At 53.7% G+C, this 17,257-nt stretch overlaps 3 protein-coding genes across 4 annotated transcripts in view; all 3 read right to left on the bottom strand.

Annotated features, from left to right (window-relative positions):
- Window positions 1-492: 492 nt before the first annotated feature.
- On the bottom strand, window positions 493-3,592 carry HOXD9 (homeobox D9). The gene is made up of 2 exons (XM_046659572.1): window positions 1,790-3,592; window positions 493-1,442 (listed from the first exon to the last, which is right to left on the bottom strand). Exons 1-2 carry the CDS (start codon window positions 2,592-2,594, stop codon window positions 1,201-1,203), a joined length of 1,047 nt encoding a protein of 348 aa, XP_046515528.1. The 5' UTR covers window positions 2,595-3,592; the 3' UTR covers window positions 493-1,200.
- Window positions 3,593-5,523: 1,931 nt separating this feature from the next.
- On the bottom strand, window positions 5,524-16,278 carry HOXD10 (homeobox D10). 2 transcript variants are annotated; one of them, XM_046659571.1, is made up of 4 exons: window positions 16,061-16,278; window positions 13,928-14,057; window positions 7,828-8,504; window positions 5,524-6,492 (listed from the first exon to the last, which is right to left on the bottom strand). In XM_046659571.1, the coding sequence occupies exons 3-4, from the start codon at window positions 8,471-8,473 to the stop codon at window positions 6,215-6,217; spliced, it is 924 nt and encodes a 307-aa protein (XP_046515527.1). In that variant the 5' UTR covers window positions 8,474-8,504; window positions 13,928-14,057; window positions 16,061-16,278; the 3' UTR covers window positions 5,524-6,214. The 2 variants fall into 2 exon arrangements, with proteins under 2 accessions (XP_046515527.1, XP_046515526.1); XM_046659570.1 differs by having other exon boundaries at window positions 7,828-14,057.
- HOXD11 (homeobox D11) overlaps window positions 12,472-17,257 on the bottom strand; it is a 6,389-nt gene continuing 1,603 nt past the window's right edge. The window contains exons 2-4 of the mRNA XM_046659860.1: window positions 16,452-16,517; window positions 12,724-12,887; window positions 12,472-12,636 (exon numbers count right to left, since the gene is read on the bottom strand). Coding sequence (XP_046515816.1) covers window positions 12,472-12,636; window positions 12,724-12,887; window positions 16,452-16,517 — 395 coding nt within the window. The remainder of the gene's footprint in view (window positions 12,637-12,723; window positions 12,888-16,451; window positions 16,518-17,257) is intronic.

Here is a 17,257-nt window from a genome sequence, read left to right as displayed (position 1 = left end):
GGCGGAAGCTCACAGCCTCACCGGCTCAGCCCTCCCGAGGCCAGCCAGTCCTGCCGAGCTGGAGGAGCTGTTCCAGAGCGCAGAGCTGGCCTTTCCCTTGTTTGGAGAGGGGAGTCGATGGCTGGGACTCCCTGAGCAGAAGAAGACTTGGGGTGCGGTGTGCCAAAGCCCTCGCGAGAGGGTGCCTGGCTTCTGGGGCCCGTCTCATCCAGTGGGCACTGCTGCGAGGCTGACCCCGGGCCAGGCCGGGGCACAGAGCTCAGTGAGGCGCTGGAGGGGGGCTGAGGGAGGGACCTGGCCAGCAAGGGTCCCCCAGGGCTTGTGCTCTAGGCTGGGTCTGCCCACACAAAGGGGGACTCAGAGGCACATCAGAGTCTTTTCAGCGCCCCGGATTTTTAGCAGTGTCTCCCAGGGATGGGAGAGAAGTCCCCTGAGGGTGATATTTTGCAGAGAGACAGAGAAAGCAGGCACACAGCGCGTTCAGGGCCAGCGTCAGGGCTCCATTTGATCAGGTCAGCATTTATTGGTAGGAAGCGGTAACATTTACAACTGGTCCTCAGGCAGAAACCGGGAGGGTCTACACCCGCGGCCGCCCACGCGCGCCGAGCCCTCCCGGGGAGAGAGCAGCTCCTCCAGTGCACTGAGAATAAACCCCCGACCCACCAGAGGCCCTGAGCTTCTCTCTCTGCCTCATTCCAGGTCTCAGTCGAGGGCCCGCGGGCTCCCTGAGGAAAGGGGGCTTTCATAACCGGTGGGCAACCTGGCCAGGCCTTGGCCTGGGCCGGCCTCCGCACGTCGTCGTTCTGCCTTCATTCTGGGAAGTGGGGTGCGCTTGGCCCCTGCTTGAGCAGCGCTGGGAGCTAAACTACAGCACTTTTCAGAAACACAGGGAACATTTACACAGGAGAGGGCTCCTCAAGCCAGCGTGCACTCACAAATCTAGCATTTCCTAAGGAACCCTCGGGCAGAAAAGGGAGGGAGCAGGATAGGGCAAAACCTCAAAGCCACTTGGTTTCTCCAACACATAAGCGAGCAAATACAGAGCCCCCCAAATACCTCACAGAGACCAACCACACAGTCACTTCTACCTAAAAAAGGGGGGAAATGTCCGAATCGCTGGAGAGTTTCTGGAAATCAAGCACCCACAAAGAGAAACCCCACTGCGGTCGCACAGCAGAGCGGTCAGGCCGGCACGCCGGGTCAGTCTCCTTTGGGGCATTTCTCCTTGCTCATCTTTTTCATTTTCATCCTACGATTCTGGAACCAGATTTTGACCTGTCTCTCTGTGAGGTTTAGAATCCTTGCCACCTCGTAGCGCCGGTCCCGGGTGAGGTACATGTTGAAGAGGAATTCCTTCTCCAGCTCAAGCGTCTGGTATTTGGTGTAGGGACAGCGCTTTTTCCGGGTGGAGCGAGCGTGAATCCAGTTTGCTGCGGGGTTGTCTACGAAGAAGGGGGTTTGGAGAAGGGGAGCGAGGGGCGGAGGGGAGGCAGGGAGAGATGACAGGGTGGGGGAGAGAGGTCGTTAAATTAATTTCACCAAGGATGGCCGCTTTTCACAACTTGGGGGGAATTATCATAAAAACCCCTAATGCCCGCGCTCTGTTTACCGTACAAACCGGGCGCCCAGGGTAGGTGGTTATGGGAAGCTTTTTTATGGATGCGTGTTGCTCGCCCAGGCTAGGGTAGGCGTCTAGACGTTTTTATAGGTTAGTAAAACTATCAGTTTTGCACATTCGAGCCTTACAGGTTTCAGCAATAAATCAGGGGGCAATTTCTTTTGCACTTACTTGGGTCAAGTTGCTGCTGCGGCGGCTGCGGCTGCTGCTTCTCCTCCTCCTTCAGCGGGCAGCCCGGGCTCGGGTGGTCGCTGCAAGTCGAGGGCTCCGACGAGCCGCCTGCCCCGGACCCGGACCCGATCCCCGCCCCGGGCCCGGTTCCCCCAGCCGCAGCTGCCACCTTGTCCCGTAGGAACGAGTTGCACGAGAACTCGGGGCCGCCACTCCCCTGGGACTCCCGGGCCGCGGAGCACTCAGTCCGTTTGGAGGAAGAAGACGAGGAAGTGGAGGAGGAGGTGGAGGTGGCGGCAGCGGCAGGGGTCGGGGCTGCTCCGGTTTCAGGCTTAATCCCGTAGTGGCGCCCGTTGGGTGGGCCGCTGGGGCCGGGGCCGGGGCTGGGACCAGGGCCCGGGCCACCGCCGCCTCCGCCTCCCCCTCCGCCACCGCTACCGCCGCCGCCCGCGCCGCCCGGGAAGCCGGGCAGCGGCTCCATCCAGGAGCGCATGTAGCGGCCGGGCTCGGAGGCGGCGGCGGCCAGGGGCGGCGGGGGCACGTACGAGTGGTAGAGGCCACTCATCGCCGCCGCCGGGGGCTGGGCCGGCACCGCGGACCACGAGGCGGAGAACACGGCCGATTTGGGGGCAAAACTACACGAGGCAAACTCGGCGGCAGCAGCGGCCGGGCTGTCGGCCACACCTGCGGGCCTGCCCTGCGCGCTGGGCCCCGGCGGTCCGAAGCGCGCGGCGAACACCTCGTCGCCCTCATGGCCTATGAGCGAGTCCACGTAGTAGTTGCTGAGGGTGCCACTGGAGGACATTTTGAGGCGCCGTGCGCTCCCACCCAAGGTTACACTGCCCGCCGCGGCGCCGCTCCCCGCCGGCGCCCGAGCCGCCGACTAGTTCGCAGGCTCCAGCCTCCACCATTGGTCGCGCGGCCCACGTGATCATATTTACCAATACCGGGAGTAAATCAGTCCGCTAAACTGGGGGCTGCTGTGATTTAAAAAAAAAAAAATCATCAACATAAGCGCCGCAATTAGAGCCCGCGGGCTCCGGCCCGTGCGCCGGGGCTCGGCCCGGCCTGGCCCGGCCTGGCCCGGCCTGCCCGGCGGCGGCTGGGACCACACGCCCGAGCGCGGCCGGAGGAGGCGCTGGGGACTATTTGTTCGCCTTCTCTTGCCGCCCTCGGTCTTGCAGTTTGGACCCTGGCGCTGCTGCCCCAGTGCCTGGGCTCCGGGCTACCGGCCGCGCGCCCTGGGCGCCCCGAGTGCTTGGCCAGAGCCGAGGGCAGTCGGGGGCGCGCAGGGCCGGGTGCGGGCCCGAGGCAGGCCGACCTTCTGAGGCGGCCCCCTGGCGCCCGAGGGGAGTTCTTCTCGCTGTGGCTCTCTCCTACCCAAAGCCACCCCCTCCCTACACATACCCACACACACGCTCGCTCACAGCTTGTCGTGTTGTTTAAAACAGGTGGAAGACCTCTGTAATGATATTATGCCTTTCAATAAAAATTTTATGAGGTGTATTTGATTATAGATTAATGTGTCCCTAATAAAACGGACGGATGGAGCAGCTCGGAAGGCCCCCTCCCCCTGCCACACTCACACACGCCCGCGCAGCCACACACACCCCGACGTGAGGCTGAGCACACGACACGGCCCGAGGGGCGAGCTGGGGCGGCCTGGCCCGCGGGCTGGGCGCGGCGGCGGCCGCGGCCAGGGCTTCTGTCTGCCCTCGGAAGGGCTGGCGGGCTGGCGAGTCGGCACCGTGCGGACAGTGGCGGCCAGGGTGCCTTGTCTTCTCCGGGGCTGCGGGAAAGACCCTGGAAGAGAACAGGCCATAAGGCAGGACCCAAAGGCTAGCGCGGGCCCGCTCCCGCCCGCCGCCCCGACCCTGCCTCCAAGACGCCAGCAGGACTCGCATCTCCCTGCGCAGGTCCGCTTGGCCTGGTCCCCACTTGGAGGTCTCCAAGTGGATTCCGGAGACGTCTTAAAAACGGCCTGGTCCTTGGGCTACTCTCTTCTGATTTTTTTTTTTTTTTTTTTTGCCTCCAGAAGTAAGGCTGGGTAGCCTTGAATCTGAGGGAAATGCCCATTGTCACTCCCAAATCCATGGTACAAAGCCTCGGAAGCCGGCTGGGAGCCAAGACAAAAGCGGCCCGGGCGGCGGAGGATGTATTCCTCGCTCTACAAGTTGCCCAGCGCACCCTTGGAGGGCTCCCAGCCCACCTCGAGCCCCGGAAAGGAAGGGGGGAAATGGCTACTTATGGCCTGATTGATTGCCTTTGCCAATGGCTTTCTGATTTCGTTCCAGAGGAGCTGCCTTTGCCTGTAGCACGGGTTTTCCTCCGAGACATGGCCCCCTGTCAACAACTAATGGCGCTCCCCACATCGCGGGGAACGCGCGAAGTTAAATTTGCCCTCCTTCTCCTGCCCAACCAATGGACGTCTGGGCTACTCTATCCCAGTGTCCCAACCTGGCACTGATTCTGAGCCATCCCTCTCCCACCCCTAGGAAATGACTCCCCTAAAGGGTTCTGTCTTGGAATTGGGGAAAGTTCTTGGTTTTCAAGAGAAGTTTAAAACTCTGAATGAATGGCAGGTCTCCCGAAGACTCCTTGGGTGAGAGCTCTAAGGCTTAGATCCCCTAAATACATTGTTTTCAGAAAAAATGAAAAGGAGGTGTTTTGTGAAGCTGCTGGAAGCAGTTGGAGACCCTTTGAAACTGCAGCACAACCTGGGGTAACGAATTCTCTGTCGGCTCTTTTCCCCAAGGCCTCTCCTCCCTTCTCCCTGGCAGGACTAGATGAGTCTGGACTCTTGGGCTGAGGATCCCACAGTACATGTGCATGCTAGTGAAAGCTGGCTGAAGTTTTCCGAGGCTTGGCAGCAGCTGGAACATTACACTTCATGGGAAGTCATGTTCATTTGCAAATTCTCTTTCAGTCACCCTTTGTACATTTTCCTTCTTCCCAGATACAGTGGCTCCAACCAGCATTTTGTAATTAAATAGAGGGAGGATTAACTGGGAAAAATCTTTTCTTCCTTTAAAAAAATTGCATGTGGGCCACTAAAAGGTAATGACTGAGCATAAAATCCTTCCACAAGGAAACCAAGGCAAAGTGGGATGGGAAAACTCACCCATCCTTGACTTCTCTGTGGCCTGGCTGTCTTGCGCTTGGGATGGGGGTGGGAGTGAGGGAAAGGAGTGGGGGAGAATTGGATCCGCTGTAATGCTAAGCTGCTGCTTGTCCTTGCTCCTGTAACAGAGGCCCGGCGGCTTCCAGGTGGGCAAGACTGGTCTCAAGCCAGCCCCTGACGATGGTACGCCTGCCAGAAATCACCAAGACCCCACTGAAAGCATTAAAAATAACAAAACCAAAGAGAGGAAGAGACATAAGCAGGGAGCTTTGAGGAAAAAGCAGCTTGGGCACAGGCTTACTTACCAGGCTCCGGCTAGAGGGAAGCTAACACTCACTGAGAATTCAATTATGTTACTATGATGGGGGGAGGAGGGAAGAGGGCTCCCCTTCTTCGCAATTATGAAAACAGCACACCCAGGCTGGATTATCACTTCCCCCACCACTGCCAAATTTCAGCACCCTAGGCCTCCTCCAGCTTCTCTCTCCCATTTCCCCTTCCCTGCTCTCTCTCGCCCCCTCAACTGCCCCAAACAAGCAGTTTAACCGGAAGATAATCTCACCAAAGACTTTCATTTCCACCGTAACACATTTCAGAAAGCAGAGGGAGCGAACTCGTTTCCAGAGTTTATTGCATTATACATGCGACCAGAACATGCACAGAGAGGACAGGTTGCTGTTGCACTTCTACCAAACCACAGATGCACCACAAGGGAAAGGCTACAAGGCATAAGTCGTCAATATTCCATCTCACCAAGGACAATTGCTAAATTCATTTGCAAAAAGATACATTGTAATGTGCTTTTTTAGTCCCCCTCCCCCCAAAGCTTGTGGGTTTTCTTAATTTTTTTTTAAATATATATGTAATTTAAGTACTTTTAAGTACTGGATGTATTCAAAACGCCATGAGCTCATGGACTAACCACACACACAGACCTTTTGTGTTAGGAAAAACATGAAAAAGTCACATTGCTGGATGGATGAATGGATTGATGGGTGCTCTACAGTTCCAATAAGTTAAGACTCAAATGAAAATGCGCAGTAATAGTTACCCTGCATTACGATGAAAAAATAATAAATTACACGTGCTAGTTTTTTAATATATATATATATATACTCAGGGATTACAGATCACTTGCAGCACGAACAGAATGACCCCAAAGTCACATTCTAGCAGGAAAAAAACAAAACAAAACAAAAAACAAAGAGCAATGAAGGTTTTGTTTCCGCCTTCCCAGTCCTCCAGCACTCGGCCCTGGAACGCGGTGCCCCCTCTCCGATCTCGGCCTCTGACGGGCCTCGGACCTAAGAGAAGGTGAGGTTGGCGGTCAGTTCTCGGATTCGGTTCTCTCGGCTCATCTTCTTGAGTTTCATTCGGCGGTTTTGAAACCAAATCTTGACCTGCCTGTCGGTGAGGTTAACGCTCTTACTGATCTCTAGGCGGCGCTCGCGGGTGAGGTACATATTGAACAAGAACTCTTTTTCTAATTCCAGCGTTTGGTGCTTAGTGTAAGGGCACCTCTTCTTTCTGCCACTCTTTGCAGTGAGCCAATTGCTGGTTGGAGTATCAGACTTGATTTCCTCTAACAAAATTAAAGGGAGAAGAAGAAAAAAAATCAAGAATTTTTTTTTCTCTCAGTCTGTTCAAATGTACCCTTGGCCATGACCCCGCTGGCAGCCAGGCTGCTTTGGGAAATGCTGGTATTAAACATTGCTCACATGAGGTGGGCCCTGGAAGGTATTTGTCATTGATGCCAGATTAGTTTAAATGCCCAAAATGACACGATGGGCGGGTACTCTCGCCCTCTGTGTCAGGATTCTCTCTCTCTCAACTTTCTGACCTGCACAAAACATTGATACAACAGCAAACTTTCAGGATCTCCCCAGCAACATTCTAAGTGGTCAGCTCATAACAGGGCTGGAGTGGAAGAAGCAAACCTGGACAAGCCTACCAACCCCATTGCTGCCTCAGGTCCCCAAGTCCGCCACTTCTTCCCCACTTCTCCTAGGCAGGCAGGAAGCTCCACAATGAGGTCTGTAGGTGACCATTTTCTTTCAAAAGATAACAGATGAACCCAGTACACCTTCTCCACCTTGCCTGGAAATTTCCTGAATTCTCATGTCTTCTTGCCCTCACACAAAAGCATTCTCCCAGAAATGTAGCCCCTTACTGTGGCCCACCTCTGGGCACGGGTGGGAGGAAAGGCTCAGGGACAGGGTTCCTTCACAAAAAGCCAGAGCCCCTGGCTCTTTGCCTTAGCCCAGCCCTAAGGCTGGCCCTGCCGGTGGGCCATGCAGATTCCATTCTCCCCAGTTCAGCCTTTGCCCCATTTGCAAATGGATTGCAGAGCTTGCGGCACTTTCCCCAGACAAAGCCCAGGTTACCTAGCCCTGCCGAGGCAGGCAGCCCTGTTCCCTGGCCCAAGCGCCAACCGGCCCAGCCATCTCCTTCCCCTTGCCGCTCCCAAGCTCGCACGATGCGGGGTGCATACACTTGAACACGAACACGGTGCCTTGGACCACCTTAAAATCATCACTGGATGAAAGGCAAGGCTGGGACTGCAAATCTGAGCAGGAGAAAGGAGGTTCTGGGGCCGTGTTTACCAGCCGCAGGTCTCATTTGTGCTCTTTTGTTGCATTTCAGGTCTAGCTCAGGAAAAATAAACCCGGCAAGCCCTTCCTCTGCCCCGGCGCCATCAGCATGGGGCCAGGACTAGCCAGGAGGGCCAGGGCAGCGGGGGAGAAGCAGGGACCACCTCGGGACTGAGACTGTCCCTCTAAAAGCCAGGAGAAGCAGCACCTGCTAGTTGGCCCGCCTCGGCTGCCCAGGCTCGGCACTGGGCACCCAGGCGCGCTCCCTCTCTGCCGGGTTCCCAGGCTGCACGCCCCGCTGGGGTGGCAACTCTGCTCATACCGACCTTTGCTTTCCTTCTCCTGTACTTCGGGACTGGACACGGAGACCTCAGCCAGGCAGCTCCTCTCTTCCGGAAGGCCGCCCTTGGCCTCGGGGCTCTCCACCTGGGAGACTTTGGTGGACTCCTGGCCGCTCGAAGGCTCGTTCATCTTCTTTTCCATCTGCAGCTGGGCGGCCGAGAGCTGCGGCTTGGCCGCGCCGCGAGGGTTGAGCTGGAGCATGACTGTGGAGCTGCCTTCGGGGCTGTTATTGTACTCTTGGGTTTTCCCGGTGGCGTAGGTCTGACTCAGTCTAAAATATCCAGGGACAGGAACCTCAGGGTTCTCAACGGGACAGGACTCAGGGACCAGCCTCTGGTACGAAGGGACCTCGGCAGAAATGAGTTTGTTGCGCTTATCAGAATACATGCAGCAATTGGATTCTTCCTTAATGTTGGTGGTGAAGGAGCAAGTAGGGACTTGCTGTGTAACAGGTTGCTCTATTCGACAAGATCTGTTCGGGTCTGTCCAACTGTCTACTTGAGGTATATAAGGATGCACATTCATACCCATATTTTGGTGGTTCACTTCTCTTTTGGCCAGAGACGGGAGTAGTCCACAGGTTTGCATTCCATAGGTCCCCATGTCTGCGCTAGGTGGTGGCATGTACATGCTGGCGCTGCTCGAATAAAAACTGTCACTCCTGCAGGCACTGATCAAGGAATCTACTAAAAAAGTATTAGCAGCAGGAGAGCTGTTGGGAAAGGACATTTTGGGGAGGAATTTGAAGAAGAGAGATTGTGTCCTTTGTAGGCTGACATCTCTAGGAAAACATTCCCCGTGTAATTGTGGATGCCTCTGCCGACCACATGACAACCAAGCCAATGAGATTTGAAAATGGCCTTGAGCCGCAGCCTCCTCGCAGGTCACGTGCTCCAGAGCCCGGCCGGCCGGCCGCGTAAGCACGGACAACAGCGACATCTACTACGCGCCCGCGATAGTGCGCGCTGGAGACAACCGGCCCAGCACTCTCAGCCACTCGCCAGCCTCCCTGGGGCTTGCTCGGCCCGCCTGCCCCACTCGCGTCCCCCGCTCCGGCCTCTGGAAGGAAAGGCTCGGCCAGAAGGGCCTCCGGGAGGACACGCGCGGGGAGGGAAACCGGAGCGCCGTGGTGCCAGCACACAGAAGCATTCCCCGCACACACCAAGGCAGAACGCGCCCGAGAGGGCCGGGGCCCGGGCAGCGGGTGGGGGCCCAGGCTGGTTAGTTTTGTCCTGGGCAGCCTGGGAAGGTGAGTCGGATTCCTCGGGCTCTAAGACGTCCCACTCCAGGGGGCCACAGGAAAGATCTCTGGGGCATAGACGCGGCTAAGGTATCCTGGGGAGCGGAGGCGAGAAGGGCCGCGAGGGCCGAGAGGCCAAGGAGCTGGCCGACCCCGGAGCCCCGAGGACCGGCCTGGCTACGGCGCTGTCCTCTCCCTCGGCCCTCCCGCCCCGGCTCCCGACCCCTCCGCGTCCCGATGGGCTACCCGATCTTTCCGCTCTCCGAGGAACCACACCCCGACCTCTGCGGGCCGGCCGCTGGGAGCTTTCAGCCCGGAGACAATCCCTCGCCAACAATTCACTATCCGCGAAAGCGTCCCTTCGGTTCCCAGCCGGAGAACTAAACCGAGGTTTTCTTCCCCCACACACCCTGATAATAGAGGGCAAAAAGGAAGGAAGGAAGAGAAAGAAAAGATTTTTTTCCAGGAAAAGGGAGAACTCTCGCTCTCAGACTCCAGAAGTTTTAGAAAACTGACTGAGCCAAGCAGAAGAGAGAGAGACGCAAAGGTGTCATTTGGTTCTTCTGCAAAGAAAAATATGTTTTACTTTTATGGATTTTGTAAAAGCATTGGTTTCTGACAAGTGCAAGGTACAAAAGGTTGTGGAATTTATTAATACATATTAAGAAGAATCAGGGCGATCAATAAAATTCTCATCTACATTCTTGGGCTACTTGGTAATTTTCTTGCTTCTGAAGGTTTTTAAAGAGTTATACCCGCTGTTGCCACACACGGGAAGATATTTTATTAACAAATCAATCGAGACTTTGTAAAGGATAAGATTAATAGTTAAGATTTAGCATAATGGCGTTCGCTTTATGAATTATTGAAAATTATACTATTGATTTTTCCCCTTCGCTACTAACCAAGAAGGTCAATTTTTGTTTTAACACAAATCGTCAAATATTAAAAGCTATACTTTTGTCAGAAGTTGAGTTTTATAGGTTTGGACAATTCCTAAAATGATTTGACACGGTTTTGCTTTGGTAAGGGGAGGGAGGAAAAAGGAGGTGGGGGAATCTTAGCCCTCTGCTTCCTCTGGTGAGGAAAGTCCTATAAAAAGGATTTGGTCTGGGGTTGTGGTCGAGCTCATTAAAGAACAACCACCATCACCGCCATGGAAACTCAGTTTTATGAGAAACTTGTCCAACAACTTCCTCCCTCGTTCTCTGGTTGCTGGCGGGTGAGCGGCTTTTGGAAGCCCCGGCCTCGGGGCAGCAGCAGGGAGCTTTAACCTTGATTTCCAAAGGCTTGCCCTGGGCGAGGGGCTGGCCAGGACGCTGGAGCCATCCTCCGACTTCCTGGATCCCCTTCCTTGCATCCGAGAGAGGAAAAGGGCCCCGGAAACTGTGATCGTGAACCAGTTCTCTATCCGGAAAGGCATCCGTGTTTTCTTCTCCTCACACTCGCCCGGTCATGGGCTGGCCTTGGATTTCAGGCCCAGAGACTGAACTTGTGGGCAAATTGGGTTTCTCCCTCAGCAGAACATTTCTCTGGAGCCCGATGCTCATGAAAGCGCCTCAGCATTCTGGGGGACCTAGTAGCCGGCTCGCTCCTTCACAAAAACCCTCTCCAACAAACCCTTTGTCCCCCTCCCCAAAAGGAATCTCCCCTGGCCTGTTGAAACGGGCGTGGGACATTACTTTCGGCCTTGGGACCGCTTCGCCTGTCCCCTCGCAGTGCTCTCGCCCAAACAATAACCCCTTTTAAAAACTCCACGGTGGCAATGAGACAGACCTTTTAAACCTTTATGCAGCTGTTCAAATACAACATCATTGTCAGGTTAAAAGCCTGGCGCCTCTAACTGCTCTGGCTGCAGGATGCCGCCCGGCCAAGCTGGTGGTTTAAACATTACCTTTCCGCAGGGGTGGCAGTTTTTAAGCTTGGGGGGGGGGGCAGTGAGGAGGGCAGGAAAAAATCCCAACTTTGGACTCTAGTCTGCTACAGTCCTGTTTAAAGCTAACAGCCACTGACCAGCACCCCGAAAATTGCTTTCTTATAAGGCGGAGATCATGATCCCAGCCATAGCTAAGAGTGCCCAAGGCTGGACAAAGTGCCCGCTGCACGGGCTAGCGGCAGGCGCCCTGACGCCAGCCTGGCGCTCCAGCACTGTCGTCCTTTACATCTCGGCCAGGGGAGCTGCCAGGATCTCGGTTGTCCAATTCTCCCTATCCACTCGCAAGACAAAACTGTTTAATCTAATCGGGAATTTTATGTCCATCAAATGCCCTTTCATAATCTTTATTTATACATGAAGAAAACATCCAGGCTAAAAACCAGCGATTCCTCTCAGAGTGGGCAGGTCTGCAGTGAGCCTGGACAGGCAGGAGCTGCCTTCCTAATTTGGGGGCCTTTCTGTTTCAGCTCCGATGTCTTCAAGCTCAAAGTCACTTCCACATTGGATTTGGTTTTAAATAGGTCTTCCTCGCTCACAGGAAAGAAAATGTTTCAGATATAATTTCGAATCTATTATCACAAAATTCTATTTTATTCTTTTTCAAATTTCTGCCTTCAGACTAGCTCCTTGAGGCCAGAGACTGCCAATATTTCAGGGAGGTTTTATCACAAAAATTGAGAAAACCAGAAATAATACTAGAGAATGATCTGGGCTGGGGAGGATGGGAAGTTTGCCTAAGACCCTAAGGCTAAGGTGAAGCAAATGGAATGAAAAGGCAGTGACTTTCAAGGCCTGCCTTTATTTTGCTTAAGTATTTAATGTAGCTGCATAGCTGCTGTTTTCGATCATCTTTAGATCAGTTGGAGCAGTTACCATTAATAATAAATCAATATTGCACCATAAAAGAGATGAATATCCATATTTGTACCAAGACATTCTTCTCCCCCACACAGTTCTTTCTAGATAAAAATTAAAAGGGTTGCTTTAGCAAGAAATTAGCATTTGTAATCAAGAAGTGGCTTGCATCTGCACTCTTCTGTCACTGGGAAGAAGAACAGCAGCCCTGGGGCTCCGGGTTCACCCTGAATTTGGGCCCTACGTGGCCTCAGGGCTATGCCACTCTTTGGGGGCAGAGTAGATGGGGACAAATTTTAAAAGCTACTTCCCTAGGGTGCCCCTCTGGGTTGCACTGTGCACCTCCCAGCCAATGTGAAAAAAAAAACCAAGAAGGCAAATGGGGAGGCTGGGGAAGCCACCACAAACGCATGAGGGGTGTCTGGAGACAGACAGAAGGGCCGGCGCAGCCTCTTTTGGTTGCAGACACAAAAGACTCCTACTTCCTGCATTTTCCCTCCACTTCGGGATCTGAAAACTCAGCGACTCAAGATACATGGCCACACTCTACCAGCCCGACGCAGCCCTAACGATCAGGTGGAGTCGGGTCTTCAGCCCCTAGAAGTCCTGGTCCAATCCCCCAGCCTTTTTCCGGTCCCTCTTGGGCGCTGCCAGGAGGAAAGGAGCTGCAGACCGCTGAGCACCGGTGATCTGCGGGAGGCTGCCAGCCAAAGCCAAGGGCCCCCTCCCCCGCAAGGCCACCGGCGCTCCCGCTGGAGCCGCCTAAAGAGGAACACAACATTTCGGGTGGAGGGTTCTTACCCCACGTGGACTGAGGCCGGGGTTAGGCCCCGGGAAATGTCGCTTCACAATAGCAAAGCTGGACCCGCGGTCAGACAGGCGGGAGCCGGGGGTGCCCGTGGGGAACACCCACGCCTCTGGCTGGCGCCTCGCGGGGGGGCTCCTGGCGCCCCAGCCTCCGCTGAAGCCGATGCCAGCTCCCAGGGGTGGACCCAGGGCCTTTGGTCCAGGGCCTGGAGGGAGAAGACAGAAACACAGGAGCCGACGGGGCCAGGACTAATTCCGGGGGTTGTGTGAGCTTCACAATGAACTTCGATGAAGAAGGGACAGCCACCCTCCCTTAGAACGGCCCTCCCTTTTGGAGCCTCCCTTTTGGACCACGGATGGTGACACAGGCCATCCCCAATGTCAGGGGCTTTGCAAAGGTTGGGGGGGGGGGTGCCGCGAGGAGGGCATGAGGCGAGATACTTCCAAGAGCTAGTGCCCAAATCAAACTCCGCGCTCAAGGCCAGCAAGCGGCTTGGAAGGGTGGCCGAGGTTCTGTCAAATGCAAAGCCCGTTTGCTTCAAATGCATTCCCCATTCCACGACGCCTTGGAGTATAAACGATTCGCGGACAGCCCGCCACTTCCCGCAGGCGCCATCAGCCCAGCCTGGCCCAGGCGCCCCAACTCCTAGTCCTTCCTGCCTGCGCCTCCTGATCGCTACCGGTAGCCCCGGGCACCAGGCACAACCTGGGGCGGGGGGAGTCCGTCGCCCAGAACGACCCCCTTACGTTGTCCCGACGCAGTCGCATTTTTCCTGAGAGTACACTCAGCTAAGTTGCCAGTGCCTAGATCTGTCTTAAACAAAAGCCTTTTAATCATCGCAGGCGGTCGGAGAACGCGCAAGGCGGACGCGGTTTTGGGGAGGGGGTGGTCCTACCCTCTTATCACTCTCCACACTCAAACCAACAAGAAAATTGATTTCCCCTAATTTAATTAACTCGCAGTGTCATGACCCATTTTGAAATAGACATATTTGTCTTTTAAAAATCTCTCCTCGACACCATCGAATTATACCAAGGAATTTTTCCAGCAGCTTTATCTTTAAGGAGACAACGACTAGGTGATCGCTTGTTTCAGGAATCTGGGTAGCTCTCTTTTCTCCGTCTTTACACAACTTCCCACGCCTCATGGCTGCTTAGAACAAACAAACAGCAAACACACACTGTATCGGCCGCGTGTTTCTAACGGGCTGAGATTGCCTATTAGAACCCAGTATTGGAAAGATACGGTACCGCGGCCCCTCCGCCAAACGCGGCTTCTGGAACGTGAGCACGCCCCCGTGTGGCTCTGCAAGGCCATGCAAACGGGAAATGGTATCTCGGTTCGGCTTGCCTACGGTGGTGGACATACAAGCTTGCTACATTTAGACGCAGTTAAAAAAAAAAAAGATAGATGGAGAGAGAAAGAAAAAAAACCAGTTTTAAGCTCCTGGAATAATCATATTACTAAGACACTGACATTTTAACGGATGCCCAGAATTCCAAACAAAGGAATCCCTTTCCGAACGAAATTATTCAATTGTAATCTTTGTTTCTATTGCATCTTTCGCCAAAGGTTGAGGGACGCTTTTGAAAACAATATAAATTTATCTTCTTTTGTTCCATGCCATAGAAAGTGCAATAATTTGACAGGGTGACTTTTTCCCCCCAAATATAACGAAGGTGTAAGTCCGAATGGAACTTCATCTTTCAGATGCCTGCTTTTAAAACCGCGGCTCTTCATTAGAGCAAAAGGGACTGCTATCTACAACCCCTCCCCCTAAAAAACCACTCCAGCGTTTCCTAGTTGTATTAAAAGCATGCTGGTAGACATTTTAATCTAACTAGTATTTTAAAAAGAAGTCAATTGCTATTGAATTACACAAATGTTTGAAGGGAAATTAAGGTTATTGATCCTGAAATTAGGAATTTGCTTAGATTTATGGTGAGCCCAGATATGATTCTGTGTGGTCATAAATGTGTGTGGGGGTCTGGATGTGTGTGAGCATGTGTGTGTGAGAGTGGGTGGTGGTTGAATATCACAGAAGAACCTTAAGGTGCCTAATTATTCAGAAAGGTTAAAGGTGATGACCTTGACATTTTGGAAGTTCAAAGGCATACACTTATGCACTTATGTTTTTCTTTCCCCCAAAAAGCTTTGGCAATTAAAAAACTTTTGCATTTGGAAGTGCATGTCTCCTTGGAATGGATGTATGGAGTGCTGCACATCTTATGAATTTATTTTTTTGACTTTGGGCTGATGAGAGGTTAAGAGTCATAAGATTCACTTTACTCTTTTCAGAGAAAGAGAAGCTTTTCTCACTCCTGCAGTTTATTGCACATTGCGGAAATCTCTTCTGGGCCCACCAGAAGGTGTATAATATAACCCAATTAAGCTGTTTAGAACTTAGGCTTTTATGGTGTTGTCTAGACAGTTCAAGGTTTTGTAAACAGCCTGGCCTGGCCCAGCAACATAAAGTGCAGTGCAGCCCCCATCACATTCTTTAACTTGAAGCGATAAATGTGGTGAGAAGTGGGTCTGCAGCCCCAGGCCCTATTCCAGAGAGGGGGGCTTACCTTCCCTGCTCCAGGCCCGCTGTGACATTAGCAAGGATCCCAAGCGCCCTCCACTCACTGATAACTTCCTTTTAGCAAACTTTTTTTTTTTTAATGAAGGGCTCTAATGTTGGTTTCTTCTTTTAAGCGACCCAGGCTCCTTGACACCTTCTTAAGAGTGAATTTGGATTTCCTAACCAGTTTTTTAAAATGGTTTTTGTCTTTTCAGAAATTCCAAGTTCACTAGACTGGAGGGGGTGGGGCAAGAGTCTGCTTCTTAGATTCCTGCTGCCCCAGCTTCATCGCCTGGAGAAGGCAGCAGCAGTATGGCTGGGTCACATCCTCAATTCAGAAATTCATCCCTAAAGTGATTTTAAAAATCAGTGTAGCCCACAGGGGGGTGGGAGGGAACGACTCATATTTTAGCAGAATTAAAAAGCATTTCGCTTGATTTCCAGTTGCATGGAGGAGAAGGTTCTGGCAACTAAAATATCCTAATCAGACACTAAACTTCTTCAAAGAGGAAAATTCATACAGTGTATTGAAGCTGTAACCTCCATTTTACTAGAAACCATTTATTCACACAAAAGATAGGGACTCATGTCTTGATAAGACAGATCAAAGGTACATTGCCCAGAGTTTGAATAATCTGCATTTACCAAGGGGAAAAGACGGGGTCCCTTAAACTCAGAACAAAAATAAGCGCCTTCCAGCCTGATGGCCTAACTCTCTATAGATCCCACATCGTCCCCACGGGGACTCGGAGAGACGGAGGGAGAACAACAGCACATTGGCGGTAAAATTGTAAAGGGACGTTTGCATTTACCATTTTCCCCTTATTAGGATCCGTTCGGCCAAGTCCCTGGCCTCGTCCGCAGGCGGCAGTGGTCGCTGGGAGGTCCCGAGTTGACCGTGGGAAGGAATCGTGGAGTTCCACAGAGGAGAGACGTCATTTAAACCCAAAGACATTGGGCCTGCCTAGAGCAGGCTGGTGGGGAGGAGGGTGAGTGAGTGGGGCTCTGGGGAGAGGGGTGCTTCGTGGAGCTCTCAAAATAAGGGGTTTCCAGTGAAATACTGCAGACGGTCTCTGTTCAGTTTCTTTTCTTTCATCCTGCGATTCTGGAACCAGATTTTGACTTGCCGGTCAGTGAGGTTGAGCATCCGAGAGAGTTGGAGTCTTTTCTCTTTGTTTATGTACACGTTAAAGAAAAACTCGCGTTCCAGTTCGCGGATCTGGTACTTGGTGTAGGGACAGCGCTTTTTCCGGGACCTCTGGGGGGCCACTGCAAGGCAAGGAGACCAAGGGGTGAGAGAGGCCGCTGCCTGCCCACCCCCGCCCGTCCGCCCTGCCCGCGCGAGGGCCAGGCCTCGGCCCGCTGGGGACGTCCCCTGCCGCCACTGAAAGGCCCTGCCTGCGTCGTGGGGATGAAATATGGGCGGGCACAGGAGAGAGTGCGGGCGTGGACCTGTGCTCACGCCCGGGCACACAAACACACACACACACACAGCCTGGCACCGAGGTAGGGAAGCAGGGGGCGCGGCAGGCTCTGAGCTGGAACCCAAAGGGAGAGAAACAGGAGCGCGCCGGGGCATCTGCTCGACTCCAGCCAGCAGCGCGTCAGCCAGCGGCTTGGATAAAGTCCAGTTTAAGAATCAAACTCCCCCCACCCCCACCCTCCCTCCCTTAAAAGCAGGACGCTCGAGTGTCCACACTCACATATTGACTTGAAATCTCTCCTCTCTCCCTTCATGGTCTCTGGGACCTCGCCCCCCCCCCCCCCCCAAACTGGGAAAAGCTCTCTGCAGCGATTAATGTCCTCCTCGAAGTCTACCTTAAGCCCACCTAAATTGGTTTCCTATCGTAAACACGCTTTACAACGGCTGGGGAAATCTTATAGGATGTATAAACCCCTTCGAACGCTTATAAAGTAGCACATAAAACGGCGCAAGCAGAGGGAGGCCCCCGCCTCCCCCGCCCCCCCGCGCCCACGGCCCCGGGCCCATCCGCCCACCCCGCGCCCGG

This window comes from Equus quagga, chromosome 4 (genome assembly GCF_021613505.1).
Source record: "Equus quagga isolate Etosha38 chromosome 4, UCLA_HA_Equagga_1.0, whole genome shotgun sequence".
NCBI classification, from domain to species: Eukaryota; Metazoa; Chordata; class Mammalia; order Perissodactyla; family Equidae; genus Equus; species Equus quagga.
The sequence above is the reverse complement of the archived record's forward strand: the minus strand, read 5'-3'. Positions and strand labels throughout refer to the sequence as shown.